The 26,082-nt window shown below is 44.6% G+C and overlaps 1 protein-coding gene across 1 annotated transcript in view; it reads left to right on the top strand.

Moving 5' to 3' along the window:
* Positions 1 to 26,082, top strand: part of LOC126355345 (uncharacterized) — a 708,215-nt gene that overhangs the window by 276,536 nt on the left and 405,597 nt on the right. Inside the window, exon 8 of the mRNA XM_050005639.1 lies at positions 25,078 to 25,298. Within this exon, the coding sequence (XP_049861596.1) occupies positions 25,078 to 25,298 (221 nt within the window). The remainder of the gene's footprint in view (positions 1 to 25,077; positions 25,299 to 26,082) is intronic.

The raw sequence follows: 26,082 nt of genomic DNA, 5'->3' as shown, positions 1-26,082 counted from the left end.
CAAAGACATACATTTTCACTGTTTCAGAAAACAGAGACTAAAAAGTATGAAAATCTCCGCACTTTTTTAATTTCTCTTTTATTTGTGGCTGAAATAATACGGAGTTTTTAGGATCTGCCCCAGCAGGATGTTTACTACATTAGGAATGACTTCCAAGAAAAGTTGGATGGATGAAGAACTCGGAATAGACAACGTGGTCTAATACTGAACAAGAAGAAAAGGATGAGAATTATGTTGTGGCTCTCAGTGACACTCTATTGCACAAAGACAGTGTATGATATTTTGTCAAGGAACATAATTCTTTTTAAGTTGTCTTTTACGAGTAAAAGACGCAAGAAGTTTCTAACGTCTGACAGTAAAGAGCAAATATTATGAGCAACTATTATTAATGACATGTTCACATATATTTACAATATATGACCATTCTGTCTTCACTGTAACACTTATTACATGCTTGATATCTCCCAAAAATGACCACACAGTACCGTAGAGCGTGGCAAGAGGCTCTTTGAAGTACACTTACTAGACTCAACTGTGAGCATCCCGACAGTTGAAACAACTCGCAATTGTAAAGTAGGCGTCATCTTTTAATAACACGTGTTTGTTGGAAGAAGCTATTACTAGAGATTTGATGAACGAACACTTTGTACATTACGTGAGGAGTGCAAAATCCCATATTCGTGTTCATATTGCCTTAAGTCGCCTGTACATCTACATGTATAACGTTTTTCAAAGTCTAGGTTTCGAGATCACGTCATGAGAAACAATTTTTGTTAGAGACAAAATGTACATTGATGCTTCCCTGCTATGCTAGGTCCAAGCGATTTCCCCGAACTAGCAGGGTCTACTAACCAGGCGTGCTGCACCCTAACTATCCAGTAAACTGATAGAATGATTTTTCAAACCGAAAACCTTAACAAAGAGTGTCTCTAACCAGAGACAGATATTTTAGAAAGAACTTTAATTTTGCTAGGTCCACCCTCTTTCATATAGAGCAGACGACAGAATTATAGGCAACACACAAGGCATTTGCTCGCCGCAGGGTGCCTACGTACTGCCCCTCAGGAGCACATCTAATACAAAAGAACGCCTAGTGTTATCGGGATGCGTCAGCCGACATTTTGCCTCTATCACAAGTTGAATCGCCACCGCGCTAATACGGCATGTCAGGAAATATCTAAAATGGAGATAAACACATTGATGTGCTGCTGAAGGGTAGCACAATCTTTTAACGCTAGAAGGCATTTAATCAGATGATTGGGTATGATAGGAACGAGCTACAGAAATCATGTTGTGTGGTATAAGGACATCAGTGACTAAAGCTCTTCTAGCAAGTAAACGGTGCCTTTCCAACAGAAACAAGCTATCTGGCAACTCAACGAAAGCTTTCCCTTAAAAGGAAGTCATTAAACTGGCAAGGATATAAAGTATTTAAACAGAAAGCTTAACATTTTAAAGATGCGTAAATTGTTCTTGGAGAAACATCCCCACATGCAATTTTTTTCAAGAAAAATTTCAATTTGTATTTTGGCGGACCTCAATGCACTGCTACTACACATGTGAAGAGCTGGAGAAAATGAAAAGCCCTTAATCACCTTAATGATGTTGCAAAGCGATGTGCTAGTCGAGAGTGAAAGGTTCAGAAGAGACGGCCCAGAAGTTTATACTAAGCTTACACCAGAAGCTAAAAGGACCGACGAGCCCCATGCAGGCCAATCTGCTATTAGTTTTGTCTACGTGTAAAATGTCCATATTGCACCAATTTCTGCCCCGCATACAATTTATCTGCAAATAGTTAACAGCTGGTGTATTTTGTATTATGACATTTCAAAAAATGTATGTACACATATATACTGACCTCCAAAAGTTTGGAAACACCAAGTAATTATAGACAATGGAAAGGAAATACATTGTAATATTGCATTTTATAGTTTTCTAAATTTTTATTAAGCTCAAAGGTAAATGCAACTGTTAAATTGTAGATTCCTCAACATAACCACCCTCTGTTTTAATCACTGTCTTGCCAATTCTCGGCATTCGAAGGATCAATTTTTCCAGTGTTCCTTTTGGAATTAGTCTCCATTCTTGCAGCAAGACCTTCCACAAGTGTCTCTCACTCATGAGTCCCCGTTTTCGGCTCCTTCTGTCCGACTCATCCCGTAGTAACTCGATTGGGTTACAATCATTCAGGTGACTGGGGAGACCATTACATGTTTCTCAAAATTTTTAGAACCTCTATAAACTGCACATAGGTTGACATAACTGAGATGTGTGCTTCGGGTTGTTGGCTTTCTGCAAGACAGACCCTTCCTCAATCAGATGCAAACCAGATGTCTCTGCATATCGCTGAAGAATGGTATTACAATCCTTTTGGGCTATTTTTACATCTGCTTGCACCAGATTTTCTACTTTATTCCCTCCAAAGGTCCTCTTACCATCACAGAACTACGCATTGAGAATTTAAGCACTCATGGTGTAAACAGCGTACGAATGGACGGCTTTTACTTCTAAATAATTCGATCCTGGATTCATTAGTAAATGAGACTCTTTCACTTGGTGTGTCGTAGGCCATTGAATCCTATTCTTCATGTTAGCACGGCGCAGCAAAGGTCTCCTTATGGCTGCATAACCCTGGAGGTTGTTTTATGCCAAGCGCCGGCTCACTGTTGACTTACTGGTGCATCCACAGTTGTGTTTAGGTTTGCAGTCAGTTCACAGTTAGTTTCGTATCTGTTACGTTTACTGGTCACAACCAGATCCTGTTCCTGGCGTTGTGATATATTCCTGGGAGCGATGACGATCGACATACGAGCCTTATCTCGGTGTATGGTCCTTACAACTACGCTGCTGGAAATCTTCAATTTCTCTGATATTTGTCTGATACTGTTGCCCTCTTGGTGCAAAGTGAGTTTTTTACTCGTGTATGATAAGGAATCTGGCATTATGGGGACATTTGCAATTACTTTTGCTGTTTGTACTACCATCTTTCACGACGTGTCCTACCTTCATACAAACGAAACTACAAGTGAACAGGGCTGCAAACAACGTACTTCTACAGAGTCGTGCCGCCTACAAGCGCCGCCTGACGTGTTTAGCGGTACTGTTTGGGCAGATAAAGTCATTTTATATAAAACAGAGCTGCTTCTTTAGCTAGTGACGTTGTCCCACAGTTTTCACAGGGTCGGCATCGTTACAATCGGATTTGGCATGGTTAATTGGGAGGGCTGGCCGGATGCCCTGCTGTCACCCCGTACCCCCCAGAATGGAATCAGGGTACCCCAGCTGTCTGAGTCTAGTGTAAATCGTAAAATAGTGTGAACGTGTTTCAAATGTCTGCTAGTCGTGTAACTGAGGCGGGACGTGGGGACCAGCCTGGTATTCACCTAGTGAGATGTGGAAAACCTCCTAAAACCCACATCCAGGCTGGTCAGCACACCGGCCCTCGTCGTGAATCCGCGTTGTGGATTCCATCTAGGACCGGCGCGCTTACTTGAGTCCAGGTAGCAGCACATTAGCGCTCTAGGCTAACCTGGCGGCTGTTTTATGTGAAACAGAACAATACCAATATGTACCAAAAAGTATGTATATGTACAATAATTATCTGTACAATGCTGTAAGTGTCAGTGGGAAGCAAGGGCCCAGCGAAGTATTAACTTCCTCTATACATTTCTGCAGAGCGTTGCTCTGTTAATTACTGAATTAAACTTATAATACGAGAAGCGTTGAGGACAGAACAAAAAGTGTGTAAAGTATGTTGTATCGAGAATGTTATTACTATTGCCGACTGTAGCTGGTTTGAGAAAATTCAACAATATTTTCTTGTGAAGAGACATTCACTTATCCCTTGTGATAAGGATTCAAACATAATCAAAAGAGGACCTAGAAAGCATGACACGTTTTGTACGATACACGAATTATCAAAGCTCATGATAAATTCTAGAAAGGTCAAAAATTAATTGTGACAGAAATTTGTTAATATTGGCTATTATTAAAGCCACTTCTGAACGCGTTCACTAAGAGGAAAAACAGTGTCTACTGCAGTAAATCCCGAAGCGTGCTAAAAGAATTTCAGGAAACGGGCTAAATGGACCTCAGCCATCATCAAAGTTTAAAGTTTTTATGTGCAAAATTTTTATTTTTCACAATGTGAAATGAACCCTGATATTCAGAACAATAGTATGCATTACTGATATTTTTCAGAGAAAAAGAAAGAATGGTTTACGTGTAGTTATATTTTTATAGTTTTCTCGAAAATGGGTTGGAAATGACTTAGGCCCTTTTAGCATGTGACCACTCCGTTGTTCACCTAGATGTTTCACGCAAAGACTTTGAAAGACCTGTCGTACACTGCAAACCATTGCGAAGTGCAAGGCGCATGTTACTTAGAATTGTACCACATGTTACGATCTCTTTCCTGTCCATTAGTGTGGAGCATCGCAAGGATTACTGCTTAAATAGCCGTATCCTTGCCGTAATTAGTCTGATTTTATCTTCAGAATCCCTACGAAAGTGACAGTAAGGTGATGAAGAATCTCTCTGTACTCTTCACTCAACACTGGTTCTTCAACTTGTTACACAAGGCTTTCGCGACATAGTTGAGTCCATCTTCAAGGGTCTGAAAATTTAGGTTTTTCCCCAAAATAACGGTAAAATTCTCAAAAAAAAATATTCAAATGTGTGTGAAATCTTATGGGATTTAACTGCTAAGGTCATCAGTCCCTAAGGTTACACACTATTTAATCTAAATTATGCTAAAGACAAACACACACAGCCATGCCCGAGGGAGGACTCAAACCTCCGCCGGGACCAGCCGCGTAAGATTCTCATGTGAGTCAGACAAACCTGCGACCCTCCTTTCTATGTGTTCAGTTCCCCGGTTAGTCCTGTTTGGCTTGGGTTCCACTAACTTGGCCAATATTCTTAGATGGGACACAGAAGCTGTGTCCTTTGTAAAAAATGGAAATGCCGTGTGGCTAAGGCCTCCCGTCGGGTAGACCGTTCGCCTGATGCAAGTCTTTCGAGTTGACGCTACTTCGGCGACTTGCGTGTCGATGGGAATGAAATGATGGTCATAAGGACAACTTACACCCAATCCCTGAACGGAGAAAAATCTCCGATCCAGCCGGGAATCGAACCCGGTCCGTTAGGTATGACATTCCGTCGCGCTGACCACTCAGCTACCAGTGACGGATAGTGCCGCACAAGACTGTATTTTATCAGTATACTTCCAGTGAACCAAAGCTTGTCAGCTGCCTTACTTACGACCAGGCCTACGTGACCATTCCCGCTTACTCTGTTAGCCCAGGTATTTGTATGAGTTGACTGATGCTAATTGTGAAACATTGACATTGTTTTCATAAAATATCAGCTTCTTTTGTTAAGAGCATAATTTTACATTTTTGTCAGCTATTACAAATTGATAGTCTTGGCATAACTTTGATTAACTATTATCAATATCTGACTGGATAAGTCCGTACATTTTTTCCCTACAGTATTTCGTTCTAAATAACTGCATCATACTCATTATGTCTGAGGTTACTTTTAATATTGTATGCTAGGTCATTACTGCACAAGGCAACTGCTTCCTTTAATGCACCAGCGTAGGCAAGTACAGCGTTCGTTTGTAAATTATTTTTTGGACTTTATACAGGAGTGTCTTGTTTTTTAATTCTTAAATTTCTTGCGTATTTGAATGCTTACTAGGCGTACCCTGGTGTTTTAATATCTGTGTAGTTTAGAGTTACGCCGTCTTTAGTATGGATAGGGACTATGATTGTTGTATTCCTGGCGGAATTGGGTTTGGTCACGCAGTTCGAGGCTGTTGCCAGTGGACGTCACTATGGGACACCGCGTGTGGGGATCCGAGGGACGTCTGTTACGTCTCACATGTCTTCCCACTGGTCCACTACTGTGGCTGTCTTCGCTACTGTCTGCACTGACGTTGACACCTCACCTGTCACCTAGTGGGAAGTCGTCCATGGTCCAGCAGACCGACTTTCCAGGAGGCCGATCGGCAAGCCTCTTCGGTTCGGTTTACGGCGCTGTCTTTGGTTGACAGAAATCCTGAGCCAGATGTAGTCACTTGTCCTATTGTAGAGGAAGTCTCTCAGTGTGCAAGATACGGGCAGTCGCAGAGGGTAGGATTTTTGATTCGAGCTCCAATGTTAGGTGCGCAAGGGAGCCCATTAGCGACAGGGCTACCAAAGAGAGGAATAAGTTCAGTGCGCACTCCCTATGCATGCAGGGAGAGTCATCCTGGGTGTGGATTGAGTCCTTCTCGATGGTATGAAGATCAGCCAGCTGCAGGTGGTGGCTCATGTCAGTACCAATGATGTGTGCAGTGTTGGATCAGAAAAGATTCTTTCTGTTTCCGGCTGCTGTCTGAATTGGTGACGACTGCCATTCTTGCTTGCGAAATGAAGCTACGGCTCACTAACTGTACCATGGTCTACAGGACCGATTGTGGACCCTTCGTACAGAGCCGAGTGGAGTGTCTAAATCAGAGGCTCAGAGGGTTCTGCGACCGTGTAGGCTACAGTTTCCTCGACTTGCGCCATAGGTTGGTGGGGTATAGGATTCCGTGGAATAGGTCAAGTGTCATCACATACAGGAGGCGGCTGTGCTGGTAGCAGCGACTGTGTAGCGTAGACTGGCCTTTTTTTGGTCGGGGGGGGGGGGGGGGGGTTAGAAGTTCTCTTAAAAGAAGAAAATGGTTTCACTATCAAAGGGCGCAGGTCACACAGGACAAGGGCTCATCTAGGAACCATAGATATAATAGTTGTAAAAGTGTTGAGAAACAACCAGAGCTTGAGGCGCCCAGAGAAAGTATTGATTGAGACACATAAGTCACTGTAGCTACCAAAAGCTGGCTAAAGCCGAAAATAATATCAGCCAAAATTCTTACAAAGGACCTGACGGCGCTCAGAAAGGGCACGTTAAACATAGTTGGTATTGGAGTTCTTGTTGCTGTTAGAAGAAGTATGGGTCGAGGCTCTACCTGACAACAGGTCCAGATTAATTGTATTGATTCCTTTTACCGACTTTCCGACGCAGATGATACAGTTGCTGAATAGTTTGACAAAGAATTAAATATCATTTTAAAATAAGTACCCTACTATACAATTATACTTGTGACTTCTCTCTACCCACAATATAGTGTTGAAAATAAAGTCGATGTTAGGCACAAAACATCGTCCGGAAACGTGCTAAATAAAATTAGTTCAGAATCCCATTCGAATTGTAAATGTTTGTGAAAACATATTCGACCTCTTAGCAACAAAAAATAATCCTAAGTAGATAGGGCGCAATATTACGGATACAGGTTACCAAAAGGTAGTTGTAGTGAGACCGAGTACTGCAATATCAAAACCAACAGAAAATAAACGCAAAACATGTTTAATTAAAAAAAGCAGATAAAAATTCGCTTTTCGCGTTCCTAAGAGAGAACCTCCATACATTTCCAGTAACTATGTAAGTGTAGACCAGATGTGGCTTAGATTCAAAAAAATAGTATGGACAGCAGTGGAGAGTTTTATACCAAATAAATTAACAAGTGACAGAACTGACCTCCTATAGTACACAAAATAAAAGATTTTTGCAGAAGCAAAAAACAAAGCACATCCAGTTTAAAGGAACGCGAAAAAAAAGAGAATGAGGAAATTTTGCAGGAGCTCGAAATTTAGAGCAAACTTCAGTGCGAAATGCTTTCAATAATTTCCACAACGAAACTCTGTCTCGAAATCTCGTGGGAAATCCATAGAGATTCCGGTTGTATGTGAAGTACACCAGCGGTAAGACACAATAAACAAATGCAAACTTTGACAGCGGTGGTAATGTTACTGATGACAGTGCCACTAATGCAGGGTTACTAAATACGGTTTTCCGAAATTATCTCATGAAAGAAGAGGAAGTAAATATTGCAGAATCAAGAATTGCTGCCAATAGGAGTAACTCTTAAGTAGACGTGCTGAATGTAGCAAAGTAGCTTAGTAAATTTAAGTCCTGCGGTCCAGATTGTACAGCCATTAGATCGCTCGATGAAAGATCCATACTTAAAGACTGTAAAATTGCGAACGTCACACCAATTATCAAGAAAGGAAGAAGAAATAAAACAATGAATTACAGACCTACATCAGTGCCATCGATTTGCAGTACGACTTTGGAACATACTGGTACAGTGGGATCGAACATTAAGAATTACCTCGAGGAAAATGATCTGTTGACATTCAATCAACTTGGATTCAGAAAAATTTCGTTCTTGTGGAACAAAAGTAGCTTCTATTCTGACGAAGAAATGAGTGCTATCGACAGAGGATCACAAATTTATTTCATGTTTCTAGATTTACAAAAGGCTTTTGATACCGTTCCTAGCAAGCTGCTTCAAATGAAATTGCGTGATTATGGGGTATCGTCTCAGTTCTGCGAATGAATTCGTTATTTCCTGTCAGAAAGGTCACTGTTCGTAATAATTGACGGAGAGTCATGGAATAAAACAGAAGTTATATCTGGCGTTCCTCAGGGATGTATTATAGGCCACCTGCTGTTTCTAAGCTATATATACGATTTAAGAGACAATCTGAGCAGCCATCTTAGATTGTTTGCAGATAATGATGCCGTCTACCTTCTAGTAAAGCAATCAGAAGATCAGAACCAATTGCAAGCTGATTTAGGCAATATATCTGTATGGTCCGAAAAGTGGCAACTGAAAAGTGAGAGGTCATCCTCATGAGTATTAAAAGATATTCGATTAACTGCAGTTACGCCATAAATCACATTAATCTAAAGGCCGTCAATTCAACTAAATACCTGTTGTTGTTGTGGTCTTCAGTCCAGAGACTGGTTTGATGCAGCTCTCCATGCTACTCTATCCTGTGAAAGCCTCTTCATCTCCAAGTAACTACTACAACCTACATCCTTCTGAATCTGCTTAATCTCTTGGTCTCCCTCTACGTTGTTTATCGTCCACGCTGCCCTCCAATACTAAATTGGTAACTTAAATTAGAACGGTTACATAGATAATGTTGTAGGGAAGGCTAAACAAAGACCGCGTATTATCGGCAGTACACTTAAAAAATGCAATGAATCGACTAAAGAGGCTGCCTGCTCTAAGTTTGTCCTCTGCAAGAGTATTGTCGTGCGATATAGGATCATTACCAGATAAGATCGACGAAACAGTTTAGAGAAGAGTGGCTCGTTTTGTGTTATCGCGAAAGGGGAGGGGGTGTCATGGATATAATAAGCGAGTTGTGGCGACTATCATTAAAACAAAGCCGTTCTCGTTGTGGCGATATCCTCTCATGGAATTTCAGTTTCCAATGTTCGCCTCCAAATGCGAAAATATTTTGTTTAAGCCCTCGTACACAGGGTGAAATTATCATCTAATAAAATAAAAGAGTTCGTACGGAAAGATTTAAATGTTCGTGTCTCCGGCACGCTAAGGAAATAGATTACACTTTAGTGTGAATTACAGATTAGTGATGAGGATGTAGATGTAGGCACAACGTGAACATCAAGGATTCTAGTACACTTTTCAGGCCTTGCCTAAATTTACATCTGCTTCTGTCGCTGACTCACCATCCAAGATAACAAGCTGCGTCCTGCCTACGAAGATTTCTTCAATAACGAAATGATAAAACTTTTCCACTTGATGTGTAGCATATATGAGGCGGGTGAAATATCCTCATACTTCAAGAAGACTATAAAAATTTAACTTCCAAAAAAAGGCAGGTGCTGACACGTGTGGATATTATCAAACAATCAGCTTAATAAGTCATGGTTGCAAAATACTGACATAAATTATTCGGGGAATATCAGTTTTTGTGATAGAAGATATCAGGTTTACATTTATAACATATAATTAGTATGTTTGTGTATTCAAGGTTGTCGTCTAAACAGATAAGTGACCAGACAAGGAAGTCTTTGGATCATACTGCAGGCGCAGGGGTGTAATTTTACTTTTCCAATTATGCTTCAACTACCCAATTCTTCTTCACAGCTATATCTGCTTTAATATATTTTGTAACTGATATCAGTAATCTCTGCTTTTGTTTTACTTGATTTCCTAATTTTTTTGTTGTTCTCTTTCCTGTTCTTTGCAGTTAAGGTCTAGTTGTGTTGACGGTGCTCATTTAGCTTTCGATATTCGCGTATGTGTATTCGGCTGAGATAAAGATATAGTTTTTCACAGGTTGTCTAACGACTTCGTTTTATGTGTGTACAGGATCACACATTTTTGGGTTCGTAATTACACAAGGGCCAACGGCCTAGCCGCAGTGGTAACACCGGTTCCCGTCACATCACTGAAGTTAAGCTCTGTCGGAATTGAACTCAGAAACTTTGCCTTTCGCGGACAGTTTTAACCTGCCAGGAAGTTTCAAAGGAAACATGATTCCGTATTTTATTGTCCCTGATACTGGAGACTTTTCTTGTGGTGAAGACACGAGCACTCCGTTCTGCACAAGAACCTGAAAGTAATACTTCCGAGAAATTGTATTGCCAACTACTCGTCGCAGTAATTTCAAAACTTTGTCTATACCAGTTATTTTCTCGTCCACGGATAATAAAGCAGCGCTTCTTTCATTGCTCTCCGCCGGTAAACACATGCGCTGCATTTTGTCACAACTGAGCGATAATCTGTGTTCGACAAGCGACGTAGTGTTGTTACTTACTTTGCCGTTTGATACATCGAATACATTACATTGCCCCAAACATTTTAACAAACGCACTGATGGCAACTGCGAATCAGCCGTGTGTGATATCTGGCATTATATTACTGATACACTTCAACTTACCTTTAAAACAACAAAGCCCATTTCAATGTTGATTCCTACATTCCTTTGTTTTACATCTTGCTCAAACTTCATGCGTACTTCTGGTAATCCATTGCAGTTTATGACAATTATTTGAGGTTTGAATTGTTTGAAGCAATTTTCTAATGTCAATGTTCTTTTACTCTCCAAGAAAGAAAGAAACACGCTCATCAGTTATTCTTCAAAATTTCATATCTGCTTGTCAGACTCATATCTTGAGTTTACACATTTCTACTTTACTTCGCTTCTGTATGTATGAACTGGAACAGAACTAATATGCGTATATCCCTTCGCGAAACATTTGTCATATTCCTCTGAATGTTTCCTAGGACGCTTAGAAATTTGTTCTGATTCTCATGAAGGTGTACGTTCTTTCCAAATATTGTTCTTTATTACTTAAGATGTTTTAGAACTATACACTTTAATTAATTATAGAACAAAAAGTACAGGCTGTTTTACACATGTTGCAAACGTGTTTCAAGGGAGTCAATAAAACAGTACCTGAGACGCAGGTTCCGATTTAAAATCTAGAGAGACAAAAAGGAATTTCGTTTCACATCTGGCCAACTGAAACTTTATAATTAAGCAGCTAGATCCAGTTCTACCGAAGACAATATACCGCAGTTCCCTTCGACAAAAAGCTGCCGACTCAGTTTCTGAAGTTGGTGAAACTGCGCGCCAGCTGCCTGTGACTTCCGGCAGTTGTTTTGTCAAGTCGGCAGTAATTCTCCGCGAATTTATTTCTTTCCAAACTGTGATGTGCGTAGCCGTCTAGAGTACTCTCGGATGGAGGAGATGACGGGAAAAGCGCGAGCCTGAAGCACTGCTGATGCAAAGCCTTTGTGATTTAATTGATAGACTATTAAGCCTCCTCGGTAATTTTCTTCTTTTCACAGTTCATTCGTCCTCTGATATTTTGTGGTGGTTTTAAATTAGGTGCAAACTTCATCATGGGATGAAATTTTCTGTGTTATATTTATTAGTATTATCACTCATGATGATGGTCAGCTGTAGAATGGTGTTCATAACTTTCATTAAACAGCTCAGAAACCTTACATACAAATGACGAAAATCGATAATTACATAGCACTAGACGACATGTAAATATGCTGGTTGACACAGAAATTTACAAAATTCGTGCTAATACAAACAGACTTTAATCAATGCATTATTTGTGTCACTAACTGACATGAAGCTCCACCTTCACATACCGAATACTAATCACGAAGTGACTTAGTTTGTGTATTCTTTGAATGCTCGCCACCTATTGACTCACATACACTACATGGTCAAAAGTATACGGACACGTGGCTGAAAATGACTTACAAGTTTGTGGCGCCCTCCATCGGTAAGGCTGGAATTCAATGTGTGTTGGCCCATCCTTAGCCTTGATGACAGCTTCCACTCTCGTAGGCATACGTTCAAATCAGGTGCTGAGAGGTTTCTTGGGGAATGGCTGGCCATTCTTCACGGAATGCTGCACTGAGGAGGGGTATCGATGTTGGTCGGTAAGGGCTGGCACGAAGTCGGCGTTCCAAATCATCCCAAAGGTGTTCTTTAGGATTCAGGTCAGGACTCTGGGCAGGCCAGTCCATTACAGGGATGTTGTTTTCGTGTAACCAGTCCGCCACAGACCGTCCATTATGAACAGGTGCTTGATCGTGTTGAAAGATGCAATCGCCATCTCAGAATTTCTGTTTAACAGTGGGAAGCAAGAAGGTGCTTAAAACAGCAATGTAGGCCTCTGACAGTGCCACACAAGACAACATGACCACAAGACAACATGACCACACCATAACACCGCCTCCCAATTTTACTGTTGGCACTACACACATTGGCAGATGACGTTCACCGGCCATTCGCCATACCTACGCCCATTCATCGGATCGCCACATTTTATACTGTGATTCGTCACTCCACACAACGTTTTTCCACTATTCAGTTGCCCAATGTTTACGATCCTTACAACAAGCGAGGCGTCGTTTGGCATTTACCGGCTTGATGTGTGTTTATGAGCAGTCGCTCGACCATGAAATTTTCTCACCTCTCACCTAACTGTCATAGTACCTTCAGTGGATCCTGATGCAGTTTGGAATTCCTGTGTGATGGTCTGGATAGATGTCTGCCTATTACACATTACGACCCTCTTCAACAGTCGACGGTCTGTCAGTCAACAGACGAGGTCGGCCTGTACGCGTTTGTGCTGTACGCGTCCCTTCACGTTTCCACTTCACTATCACTTCGTAAACAATGGACCTAGGAGTGTGGAAATCTCGCGTGCAGACGTATACACAAGTGACACCCACGTTCGAAGTCCGTGAGTTCTTCGGAGCACCCCATTCTGCTCTCCCGCGATGTCTAATGACTACTGAGGTCATGGAGCACCTCGCAGTAGGTGCCAGCACAACGCACCTAATATGGAAAACGTATGTTTTTGGGGGTGTCCGAATACTTTCGTTCACATAGTGAATAACGTTACATAATGACCACTGGAGACACACTGACTTGAAAAGAATAGTGATTCACACTGAACGTTGCAACGGCCACATAGATAATGCTGTAGATAAATCGAATCAAAAAGAGCGGCTTATTGCCAGAACACTTATAAAATGCAACAAGTCTTCTAAAGAGACTGCCTACACTACGCTTGTCCACCCTCTCCTGCAGTACTGCTGTGTTGTATGGGATCTGCATCAGAGAGGATTGACAGAGAACACTGAAAATGGTCATAGAAGAGCAGTTCGTTCTGTATTATCGCAAAATAGGGGGGAGAGTGCCACGGATCTGATATCTGAATTGGGGTGGCAGTCATTACCAGAAAGACTTTTTTCGTTGCGGGAGGATCTTATCAGGTAATTTCAGTCACCGACTTTGTCCTCAGAACCCGAAAATATTTTGACAGCGCCCACCTAACACAGGCAGGAATGAGTATCATAATAAAAGAAGAGAAATCAGAGTTCGGACAGAACGATTTAAGTATTAGTTTTTCCTGCGCGTTCTTCGAGAATGTAACGGTAGAGAAATAATTTGAAGGTAGTTTGCCGGGTAGTTGATTGAGAATTGCAGAGTAATCATGCAGACTTAGATGTAGAATATTTAGTAGAATATTCGACCATCGTTCAGGCATGGATCCGAAACAGCAGTATTTCTTCTTCCAATATTTCCGCTGATAACCGTTCACCCACTTTGGAGGTGAGTCGGTGTCTGAATTAAAACCACTTAGCGCAGTGCAATCCAGTGAGGTAAAAGCCAGTGCGTCAGAGGTAATACAGACAGTACACGTATGGAGATATAATAAGGGGAGATGTCATTACGTCAGAAACCCGGAGCCGATATCCGTGAGATTAGTCACCCCAAACATTACCTTGTATGGAGCTGTTTTGGTAAAAAAATTCCAGCTTGCGTCATCTGCTAATCATTCTGATTATAGTGTAAAGCTAAAGGAATCACGTTTCAATCGTAAATGGACTCGGTCAAGCGACATTCTTCTTTATATGCATGACTTTTTGTTGCGCTGTTTACTTATACTATAGTGATTTTAATTCTGGCAATTGACTTCGGATTTCCTATTAATCCGAGTCGAATATCTGTTAAGGTGATCGTTGCGAGAAGGAAAGATTGGAAGGCGACGAAATACAGCAAAATATGTTCTCAGTCTTTTCGGGGCCCGCTCTCATGGTCGTGCGGTAGCGTTCTCGCTTCCCACGCCCGGGTTCCCGGGTTCGATTCCCGGCGGGGTCAGGGATTTTCTCTGCCTCGTGATGGCTGGGTGTTGTGTGATGTCCTTAGGTTAGTTAGGTTTAAGTAGTTCTAAGTTCTAGGTGACTGATGACTTAAGATGTTAAGTCCCATAGTGCTCAGAGCCATTTGAACCATTTTTAGTCTTTTCGGGAAGATGATATAGATCGAACATAAGGTTCGTCAGTCTTTATTAAGGAAAATAGCGGAAGTAGCCTTTTCGTATGACATGCTTCTCTTCTTGGTTAGGTACTGGAAACTTACAACGAAAAGAAGCGCAATGCATGACTGGATCAAATACGCTAGCGTATAACTACGCCTTCCTGACCCTTTGCTAGTCACGAATACACTGCAACATTTTCTATTTAAAACAAATGTTGCGTGCGCGCGCCAGAAATTAAAAGCAAGAAGCAATCATCTGCTGATGCTCTGGGGTATCTGACAGGGATGATCCGGTTTCAGAACCAAGTATAGCGTAAGTCTGTAGCGTCATCTTTCCTTTTTATCCCTCGATGGGCAAAAGAGCATCGGTCATAGATAAAACTCTATGCGTCTGAGAATAAAATGTAGCAACAGCTCAGTAAGAAAACCCAGTTTTTATGAATTATTTACTTAATTATTTTGTATTCAAGAGAAATAATGTGATTAATTGTTAAAATAAATACCATTTGTTGGAATGCCCCGCAGTAAAGACTCAGAACAATAATTTCTGTGAGATGGAAGTCGTAAAATGAGTTGTTTACAAGATTTGTTGAGCTGTAAATCGATGTCTCGGTTGAGCATATTGACTGCTGAAATGCCGGCCGAAGAAATATTGTCGTCCCGAATGAAAGCACGAATGGTGATGGAATATTCTATCCGCTGGGAAAACTTCAAGAAACAGAACCTTGTGTAGTGTTTCACCGGTTGATTGCTGGCTACAGACTGACAGTGGCTTGTGCTCAACACCTATTTAAGGCTGTGTGTACATTAGATACTGCAAAATGTTAGACCATAAGGCTACCACGTTTTAGACGTTGTCTTACTTCTTTTTTCTGCCTCTTTTTCCGCAGTTGCAGTTGCAGCAAAATGAATTTTTCACTTTGCAGCGGAGTGAGCGCTATATGAAATTTTTTTGGCAGATTAAAACTGTGTGTCAGAAGCAGACTCGAACTTGGGACTTTTGACTTTAGCGGACAAGTACTCTACCGACTCAGCTACCCAAACACGAATCCGGGCCGGTCTTCAGAGCTGTACTTCTGCAAGATTGGCAGGAGAACTGTGTAGTTTGAAAGGTAACAGATGAGATATACAGGCGGTAGAGGAGCTGTGAGGACGAGTCGTGAGTCGTGGTGGGGCAGCTCGGTCGGTGGGACACTTCCCCACATCTCAAGACTCGGTCGGGCATGCAAGTTCAAATCTGTCAGGAATTATGGGACACTGGGACACTGTGTTTATCGAAAGCCTACACACACGGACCGTTACTTGCATGCTTCTAGCTGTCATCCATCGTTCCAGCGTACGGGGGTCCTGCGGACGTTGGCGAGAAGAGCTTACGCCATTTCAGATAGAGAAAGCTTGACACAGGAATTGGACCATCTTAAGGTTGTGTTCAAGCAGAATGGCTATACAGAAAAACAGATCCGTCGTGATTTCCAGTTTGGACCTTCGCCTGAACCACCAGAAGATACCTGCAAATCGGTGGCTTTTCTGCCTTTTGCTGGGAGCATTTCCTCGAAGATAGGAAGATTTCTGAAAAGATATCATATCAAAAGTAATTTTCGTCCGCCAGCCAAGATTAGAGCGTTTCTTGGCTCTGTTAAAGATCCCTTGCCACTGTGGGAAGGCTTATATTGGTCAGACAATCCGGACCATTCTAGACCGATGTTTTGAGTACCAGAGGCACACACGGCTGCTTCAGCCTGAGAAATCTGCAGTGCCGGAGCACTGTCTCACCGAGGAACACAGAATGCTGTATGACGAGACACAAATGGTTGCCGCTGCATCTCGCTATTGGGACTGTGTTTTAAAAGAATCCATAGAGATTCGTTTATCTGATATACTTACTAATAGAGACAATGGTTATCTTTTAAGTAAGACTTGGAACCCGGTGATATCAGACAATAAAAAACAACGGTCTCTGTTTCGATCATCGGAACCAAATTTATAATTTTTGATAGCTATATCTCGATTTCGATACAGGGGCCGCCGCTTGCGCTGAAAAGTCAGTTCCGGCGAGATCGTGTACAAGCAAGCTCACCTGAGGATGGCGACCAGCTGGACCGCGAAAATATTGCGTCAAGAAGACATTATGATCCGGCTGCACACCCGAGAAGAACTTGCCTTGTTTGTTTTTATATCAGCCGCTACACGCACGGAGGCTGTACTGGCAAGACCACACAGTGAACTAATCTCGTAAAGCATCCCTACGATTCATCTTTTGTATCGACTTTGCACGACCCAGTGCACTTTAAGTGGAAGGGCTTTTGAGAGACAAGATAAAGAGGCCATCATCGGACATGATAGGCATACATTTTTTCCATCGTAAGCAGCACAATGTACTTGAAGATTATTAATGACACCACGTGTGACAAGACCATCATGGAGGCAAGTCAGGAACACAGCTTCTGTCACGCGGATGGCAATGTAGGCACTGTGACAATTTTATCACGATTGTTTGGGCGTCCGAACAATTAGAGTTTTCGATTTGCCTCTTGAGCTATCAGCTGAAGCTGAGATATCCTCCCTCCACCCCTACGACACGGTTCTCAAACACGTAGCCGAGAAATAGGCACAGTTCAAGACATCTCCTGTTTTCAGTGTTGTCCGACAAGTGCATATCAATCTCCGTAGCCATGTACCCTCCTACCTCCGCACTGAGTGGCTGCAAAGCTATTATCATGTACGACGGCGAACCGCGTACGTGCTCTGGATCCGCAAATGAAGGACAAACGCAGTCGGAATGTATACAGTGACAGATTGCACAATTACCTCCTATAGACGTGACGCCCCTACCCAACCAAACTGCTCTACCGGCGACGTATGCAAACGGGTTTTACTCCGCCACGATTTCACGAAGCCTGCCACTTAGCCTCCCCAGCCCCAACACACATCACAAAGTGACGATTTGGACGACGGGAAGGAACCAAAAGTAAAGGGCAGTGAAGTATCCCTCCACACAGCAGCCTCCTTCACCCAACACTACGACCGACGTCGCCACTATATCAGCACCTGGATCCCTTGTGGTGCCGATGGAAGCACAGATGGCAGGACTCCATGCTATCTGACGCAGAAGGATATGTTTGCAAACAACGTTCACGACTCTGGCGCAAACGGAGGTACAGGTCGACCCCAGGAACCATGGATATACCATGCACGAGAATGACGACGTCACATGTGCGGACGACGCCCACCTCCCGATGTCAGCCGTCGGTGACAGTGACGAACAACCATGCACAACAATCTGGCCAGCGCCCTTCCCCTCTGCGGACGGCGAAAAGGAAAACTGCTTGGATGGAAGCAGTATCTGGTATGGTACAACTACCCCGTCACAAGCCGTATGGACACTGAAAACTCCAAGGCCACAACGACATCGGGAGATGATGAAGAAGACACGTCGTTGATCGCACAGCAATCGACGTACCCAGTTAGCCCCACTCACCAATGACTTACAAGTGTGCCCCAGCAGCCAGGGAGGGGGGTGATGTCACCCATCGACTAAACCCACAGCCTCTCTCAGTTATGGTGGATCAACTGTCAGCAACAGCGCTACAAGCGTACAGAGTGGATACAATCAACACCAATAGGATTCGCAGTATGGTAAAGATACAGTTATTCCGAGACATGTTTACCACGTCAGATGTAGACGGCTCCGTTTTACAGGAGGTGCAACGATTCTCGATATTTATACTACTGGACATTAAAATTGCTACACCACGAAGATGACGTGCTACAGACGCGACATTTAACCGACAGGAAGAAGATGCTGTGATATTCAAATGATTAGCTTTTCACAGCATTCACACAAGGTTGGCGCCGATGGCGACACCTACAAAGTGCTGATATGAGTAAAGTTTCCAACCTATTTCTCATACACAGACAGCAGTTGACCGGCGTTGCCTGGTGAAACGTTGTTGTGATGCCTAGTGTAAGGAGGAGAAATGCGTACCATCATGTTTCCGACTTTGAGAAACCTCGGATTGTAACTTATCGCGATTGCAGTTTATCGTATCGCGACATTGCTGCTCGCGTTGATCGAGATCCAACGACTGCTAGCAGAATATGGAATCGGTGCTTTCCGGAGGGTAATACGGAACGTCGTGCTGGATATCAACGACCTCGTATCACTAGCAGTCAAGATTGCAGACATCTTATCCGCATGGCTGTACGGATCGTGCAGCCACGTCTCGATCCCTGAGTCAACAGATGGAGACGTTCGCAAGACAACAACCATCTGCACGAACAGTTCGACGACTTTTGCAGCAGCATGGGCTATCATATCGGAGACCATGGCTCCGGTTACTCTTGATGCTACATCAGAGTCAGGAGCGCCTGCGATGGTGTACTCAACGACGAACCTGGGTGCACGAATGGCAAAACGTCATTTTTTCAGATGAATCCAGGTTCTGTTTACAGCATCGTGATGGTCGCACCCGTGTTAGGCGACATCGCGGTGAACGCACATTGGAAGCGTGTATTCGTCATCGCCATACTGGCGTATCACCCGGCGTGATGGTATGGGGTGCCATTGGTTACACGTCTCGGTCACCTCTTGTTCGCACTAACTGCACTTTGAACAGTGGACGTTACATTTCAGATGTGTTACCACCCGTGGCTCTACCCCTCATTCGATCCTTGCGAAACCCTACATTTCAGCAGGATAATGCACGACCGCATGTTGCAGGTCCTGTACGGGCATTTCTGGATACAGGAAATGTTCGACTGCTGCCCTGGCCAGTACAGTCTCCAGATGTCCCACCAACTGAAAACGTCTGGTCAATGGTGGCCGATCAACTGGCTCGTCACAATAAGCCAGTCACTACTCTTGATGAACTATGGTATCGTGTTGAAGCTGCATGAGCAGCTGTAGCTGTACACGCCATCCAAGCTCTGTTTGAGTCAATGCCCAGGCGTATGAAGGCCGTTATTACGGCCAGAGGTGCTTGTTCTGGATACCGATTTCTCAGGATCTATGCACCCAAATTGCGTGAAAATGTAATCGCATGTCAGTTCTAGTATAATATATTTGTCCAATGAATAGTCGTTTATCATATGCATTTCTTCTTGTGGTCGCAATTTTAATGGCCAGTAGTGTATAAATACGACTTGTATAACTCGATTGGTAATCACGCCTCGTGCAGGGTGGCGACATCCGTCCGCTAGGGGCTACTCGTCATAGATGTAACCGTAGTCCCATCCACATGCGACATGGTCCTTACCACATTCGAAACGTATATCGTCAATCTATATGCTCGGCCAGTCACATACAGCCTAAGTCAACGTTGTGCTTCTTACTCTGTAGACATCACCCTCCTTTCCTTGGTCTTTTCGACCACACTGTTCTTGGAGGCGACTTTAATTGCATATTGCATCCGAAAGGCCAACATCTCGGCTGCTCACTGCGCCCGGTCCTTCGTAAAATAGTGGAAGAACTCCGCCTTATTGACGAATGGCAGAAAGTCTGCAGCGACACCCCTGTCCATACACATCTTATGAGACTTTCTGCAAGCAGCATACGTCGCATGTACGTCTCCCACACACTAAAGTTCGGAGTGCTCGCTGCGGAAAAATGTTAACTTGCCGTTTCCGACCATTGCTTGCTCACCAGCTCTCTCCTACTTCCACCGCAGTCAGGCTGGTGCCACCGTGAGACGTGGAGGCGTAACACGTCCCCATTCCATGACCCACTTTGTCAACAGCGTGTCGCAGTGGTGTGGACTTCCTACCAACGCCGCCTTCCCAGGTACCCCTCTACACCTCTGTTATGGCTCAGCTGTCTCAAACCTTTATCACAAGGTAGATGGTCCAATGCAAGAAGAGTCGGCTGCGTGGCAGCGCGGGACCATCAGTTATTACCATACCACGCTACGGGAACTCGACATCCAACCTCTAACACCCGAAATCCACAGGGAGCGACAACGCATTAACGCCAATCTCCGTTCATTGACACGCTGTAAGCTACAGGGTATGATAATGAGGTCACACAGTCAGGAAATCACGCTTGAGGAGCCGGCCGGAGTGGCCGTGCGGTTCAAGGCGCTACAGTCTGGATCCGAGCGACCGCTACGGTCGCAGGTTCCAATCCTGCCTCGGGCATGGATGTGTGTGATGTCAATAGGTTAGTTACGTTTAATTACTTCTAAGTTCTAGGCGACTGATGACCTCGCATAGTGCTCAGAGCCATTTAAACAACGCCTGAGGAAACACCATCGATGCTCCATGCAACTTCCTACTATCGTCATCGTCGCCAACAGCTTGTTACCACCCTCCTCAAGCAAGACGGTAGGCATGTCAGTACACAAGCGAGTTTTGCCTTCACCTTTGCTGTCCAGGACACTAGTCCACTGCCGACAAATGTACAACTACAGAAAAGCAGACGATGCGACATATGACGACGTTCTCAGACACGTCACATGTACTCAGGACGCTACAGAGGCTGCATCCTTGACGGCGGCAGTTACTATGGACGAGGTGGCAGATGCTATCGTCAAGGTGCGACGAAGAGATAGCTACACTCCTGGAAATTGAAATAAGAACACCGTGAATTCATTGTCCCAGGAAGGGGAAACTTTATTTACACATTCCTGGGGTCAGATACATCACATGATCACACTGACAGAACCACAGGCACATAGACACAGGCAACAGAGCATGCACAATGTCGGCACTAGTACAGTGTATATCCACCTTTCGCAGCAATGCAGGCTGCTATTCTCCCATGGAGACGATCGTAGAGATGCTGGATGTAGTCCTGTGGAACGGCTTGCCATGCCATTTCTACCTGGCGCCTCAGTTGGACCAGCGTTCGTGCTGGACGTGCAGACCGCGTGAGACGACGCTTCATCCAGTCCCAAACATGCTCAATGGGGGACAGATCCGGGGATCTTGCTGGCCAGGGTAGTTGACTTACACCTTCTAGAGCACGTTGGGTGGCAGGGGATACATGCGGACGTGCATTGTCCTGTTGGAACAGCAAGTTCCCTTGCCGGTCTAGGAATGGTAGAACGATGGGTTCGATGACGGTTTGGATGTACCGTGCACTATTCAGTGTCCCCTCGATGATCACCAGAGGTGTACGGCCAGTGTAGGAGATCGCTCCCCACACCATGATGCCGGGTGTTGGCCCTGTGTGCCTCGGTCGTATGCAGTCCTGATTGTGGCGCTAACCTGCACGGCGCCAAACACGCATACGACCATCATTGGCACCAAGGCAGAAGCGACTCTCATGCTGTCGCGGCATGCTACCAGTGTTAAAGACTGCGATGGAGCTCCGTATGCCACGGCAAACTGGCTGACACTGACGGCGGCGGTGCACAAATGCTGCGCAGCTAGCGCCATTCGACGGCCAACACCGCGGTTCCTGGTGTGTCCGCTGTGCCGTGCGTGTGATCATTGCTTGTACAGCCCTCTCGTAGTGTCCGGAGCAAGTATGATGGGTCTGACACACCGGTGTCAATGTGTTCTTTTTTCCATTTCCAGGAGTGTAGATCCAGATGGCCTACCGGCTGAATTATATCGAGCGTTCTGTGACCTGATGATGCAGCAGTGAACCAATGCTTCTCACTCACAAATTCCAAATACCAGCGGCCTTTGCGACAGGAATTTTAATTCCAGTACATAATCGGTCTCGAGGTCCGAAGATGACAAACTTTCGCCTGCTTACATTTCTCAGTGCGAGCTATAAGGTCTATGTTCGCCTACAGGCGGCAAGTGTACACACTGTACTGTCTTGACTTCTTTGACCGGAGAAGACGTCACACAGCCGTCGTGCCAACCTGTAAACTGCCACAGGCGAATGTTGGGATCTCGTCATGCTCGCCGTGTCTTACCGTCTCCGTACGCCACTGGTATCGATCAACTTCGATAGTGCCTCTGATAAAATCCGACACCAGTACTTGCTGTCGGTGGTGACGCATATAGCTCTCCTATCCGTCGACAGCCCGGGACACGTGCGTGCCGGTGCCACATCAAGTATTCAAGTCAACGGTCGACAGGCGGGACCGATTCCAGTACAGCGTTCCGTCAGACCTAGTTATCCCCTGTCCACTGTGCTGTTCTCGATCGCCGTCAAACTACTTATCAGAGGTCTCCCACTTCGCCTTACGGGATTCATCCTATGCAGCCAAGCCTTCCATTTACAGGCATACCCAGATGACCCCCTGCTCATGCACTTGCACTGAACCGACAGTATGAAATAACCTCGGGAAACATCCTCAATGCACTCAATGCGGCCAAATTAGCGATTATGAACATCGGTCGTGGTCTCCAGCACGAAGGGGCACAGCTGGCTCCCATAATGGACAAACTCTGCTACATAGGTATCACATTTACCGGACATACCCACCGTACGAGGGCATTCAGCTACCGCCGTTTGCTTCTGGCTATACGAGCGAACATCCAACACAACCTACGCCACAGCTTGAATCCGCTCCAGTGAGTGGCCTCCGTCGACACCTATGTCGAGCCCAAATTTTCCCTCCGCTGTTGTCCCAGGACGCACGTTCCAGTCATCTTTTGGGTGCTTCGTATTGACAGAAACCATCTTTGAGGTCCGATACGACATCCTCACCATCTCCAGCAGGACGACTCGGTGTCATCCATGTTAGAACCAGGATATCGGCTTTAACTGCTATGACAAGGCGTTGTCGCTGTTCTTCCACGTCCCTTACGCGCAGCCTCTTGCAGGTTGTTATGCCGGCCTTACCTGTCTCATGGGTCAGTGTGACCCACACTGACCCAACACTTTCCCACATATCGACCTCAGCATTTTTCATTGAAATAAAACACTGCCTATAATGACTGATATGTACCCTTTGACTTGCGTTCCAGGTCGAAAAACAGTTCGTTACAAGATATTGATTTTTAGTTACGACATTCAATGGCGTTTTTTTGCTCACATCAGGAACCACTGTCTGCAAGGACGTTTTCGGGTTATTTCTGCGATTGGCACTGTTGATTCTGGCCTAATCCCACACTGAGTAGCAAAGCTATGCATTTTTTAAAGTTAAACACAACAAAATGAAGTACTGCCCCTGTTTATTTGTATCATTCTGGCTACATATATGTGTATGCCTAAATATATATTTAGCCACAAAGGTACGAATAAAGAGTTCTAGTTCTACATTGCGTTAGTTTTAGCATAAAAAAGCATAGTTTTGCAAACCAGTGTGAGATTAGGCCAGAATCAACAATGCCAGACCAAGAAATAACCTAAAAATGTGGATGTAGACGGTGTTACTTGCTGTGAGCGAGAAACAAAGCATCGAATGCCGTAAGTAAAAATCACCATCTAGTAATAAACGTTCTTCGACCTGCAATGTAAGTCAAATTCTAATGTCTTTTATTACAGACCACTTGTCGATATTCAATTTCAGTGAAACGAAAATCGTTTGCTGTCAAAACACGCAGTTTCTCGTAGTTGCAAATGCGGAATCAAGATACACTCAATAATTGTTGAGCAATTAAGGTCAATATGACCACACAAATGTAGAACCCAATGCAATTGTCCGAGCAGAGCTCGGTAGCCGAGCGGTCTCAGGCGCCTTGCCACGATTCACGCCGCTGTTCCCGTCGGAGGTTCGGGTCCTCCCTCGGGCACGGGTGTGTGTGTTGTTCTTAGAGTAAGTTAGTTGATTTTTTTGGTAAGGTGGTATCTGCTCTTTCGGACATGTCCAAAAGAACAGATACCATCGGTGCCCAAGCAGCTCGTTAGAATGAAAGTACAATGAAATAAACACCCTTAGCTGCTTACAGGCGTGCCAGAGATAAATCCCTGCAGTCGCGCTATCCTCTGTGTCCTCGGTGGCTCAGATGGATACAGCGTCTGCCATGTAAGCAGGAGATCCCGGGTTCGAGTCCCGGTCGGGGCACAAATTTTCATCTATCCCCGTTGACGTATGTCAACGCCTGTAAGCAGCTAATGTTGTTCATTTCATTGTAAGTTAGTTGAAGTTGGATTAAGTAGTGAGTAAGCCTAGGGACCGATGACGTCAACAGTTTGGTCCCGTAGGAACTTACCACAAAAATTTACCATTTGTTCGAAGTAGCATGTTAACGACGGTGTGCCGGCCGGGGTGGCCGAGCGGCTATAGGCGTTAAAGTCTGGAACCGCGCGACCGCTACGGTCGCAGGTTCGAATCCTGCCTCGGGCATGGGTGTGTGTGATGTCCTTAGGTTAGTTAGGGTTAAGTAGTTCGAAGTTCTATGGGACTGATGACCTCAGAAGTTAAGTCCCATAGCGCTCAGAGCCATTTGAACTGTTTTTTTAACGACGGTGTAGCACGTATCAGTGAGACACTATATGAGACTGAGGCTGTGCTGGTGCTCTGTGCAGCCGGGCGGCGCGGACGCAGAGGCCCGCGAGGCGGCGTCGGCGTCGGCGTCGTGCCGGCGGCCGGTGCGGCTGTCGAGGGAGGCGCCGCGCGCCACCGCCTCCTCCCCCGGCTTCCCCCGCCACTACCCGGACAACGCCGACTGCTTCGTCGACGTCGCCGCACCGGACGGCTACCGGATCGTCGTAGACTTCGAGGAACTCGTCCTCGAAGACGAACCCACGTAAGTACCACTACTCAGCCTACAGCAATTCTCGGCTGTATCTAATCTTCACGTATGTTTCGTAAATAAACTGGTGGAGCGACCATCTGTGGCCTACCATTCACATGTTCAGAGATGGAAAAATGTCTGTACATGCCCCGTGTACGTCGTAGGACTGACAGTGGACTTTTCCTTTGCCCGCCGTCAGTCCCCTGCGCCCGGCAGTGTACTACTTCTTTGGACGAAGTCAATCCGTGTGGACTGAGTTCACATCTCGTTTGGACAACATAATAATTTCAGTCCCAAAGAAAGCAGGCGTTGACAGATGTGAAAATTGCCTAACTATCAGTTTAATAAGTCACGGCTGCAAAATACTAACGCGAATTCTTTACAGACGAATGGAAAAACTGATAGAATCCGACCTCGGGGAAGATCAGTTTGGATTCCGTAGAAATGTTGGAACACGTGACTCAATACTGACCCTACGACTTATTTTTGAAGCTAGATTAAGAAAAGGCAACCCTTCGTTACTAGCAATGGTAGACTTAGAGAAAGCTTTTGACAATGTTGACTGGAATACTCTCTTTCGTATTCTGAAAGTGGCTGGGGTAAAATAGAGGGAGCGAAAGACTATTTACAATTTGCACAGAAACCAGATGGCAGTTATAAGAGTCCAGGGACATCCAACGGAAGCATTGGTTGGGAAGGGAGTGAGACAGTGTTGTAGCCTCTCTCCCATGTTGTTTAGTCTGTATATTGAGCAAGCAGTGAACGAAACAAAAGAAAAATTCGGAGTAGGTATTAA

This window comes from Schistocerca gregaria, chromosome 3 (assembly GCF_023897955.1).
Source record: "Schistocerca gregaria isolate iqSchGreg1 chromosome 3, iqSchGreg1.2, whole genome shotgun sequence".
In the NCBI taxonomy this organism is placed as follows: domain Eukaryota; kingdom Metazoa; phylum Arthropoda; class Insecta; order Orthoptera; family Acrididae; genus Schistocerca; species Schistocerca gregaria.
Note: the sequence above shows the minus strand (reverse complement) of the source record. Positions and strands in the feature narration are given on the sequence as shown.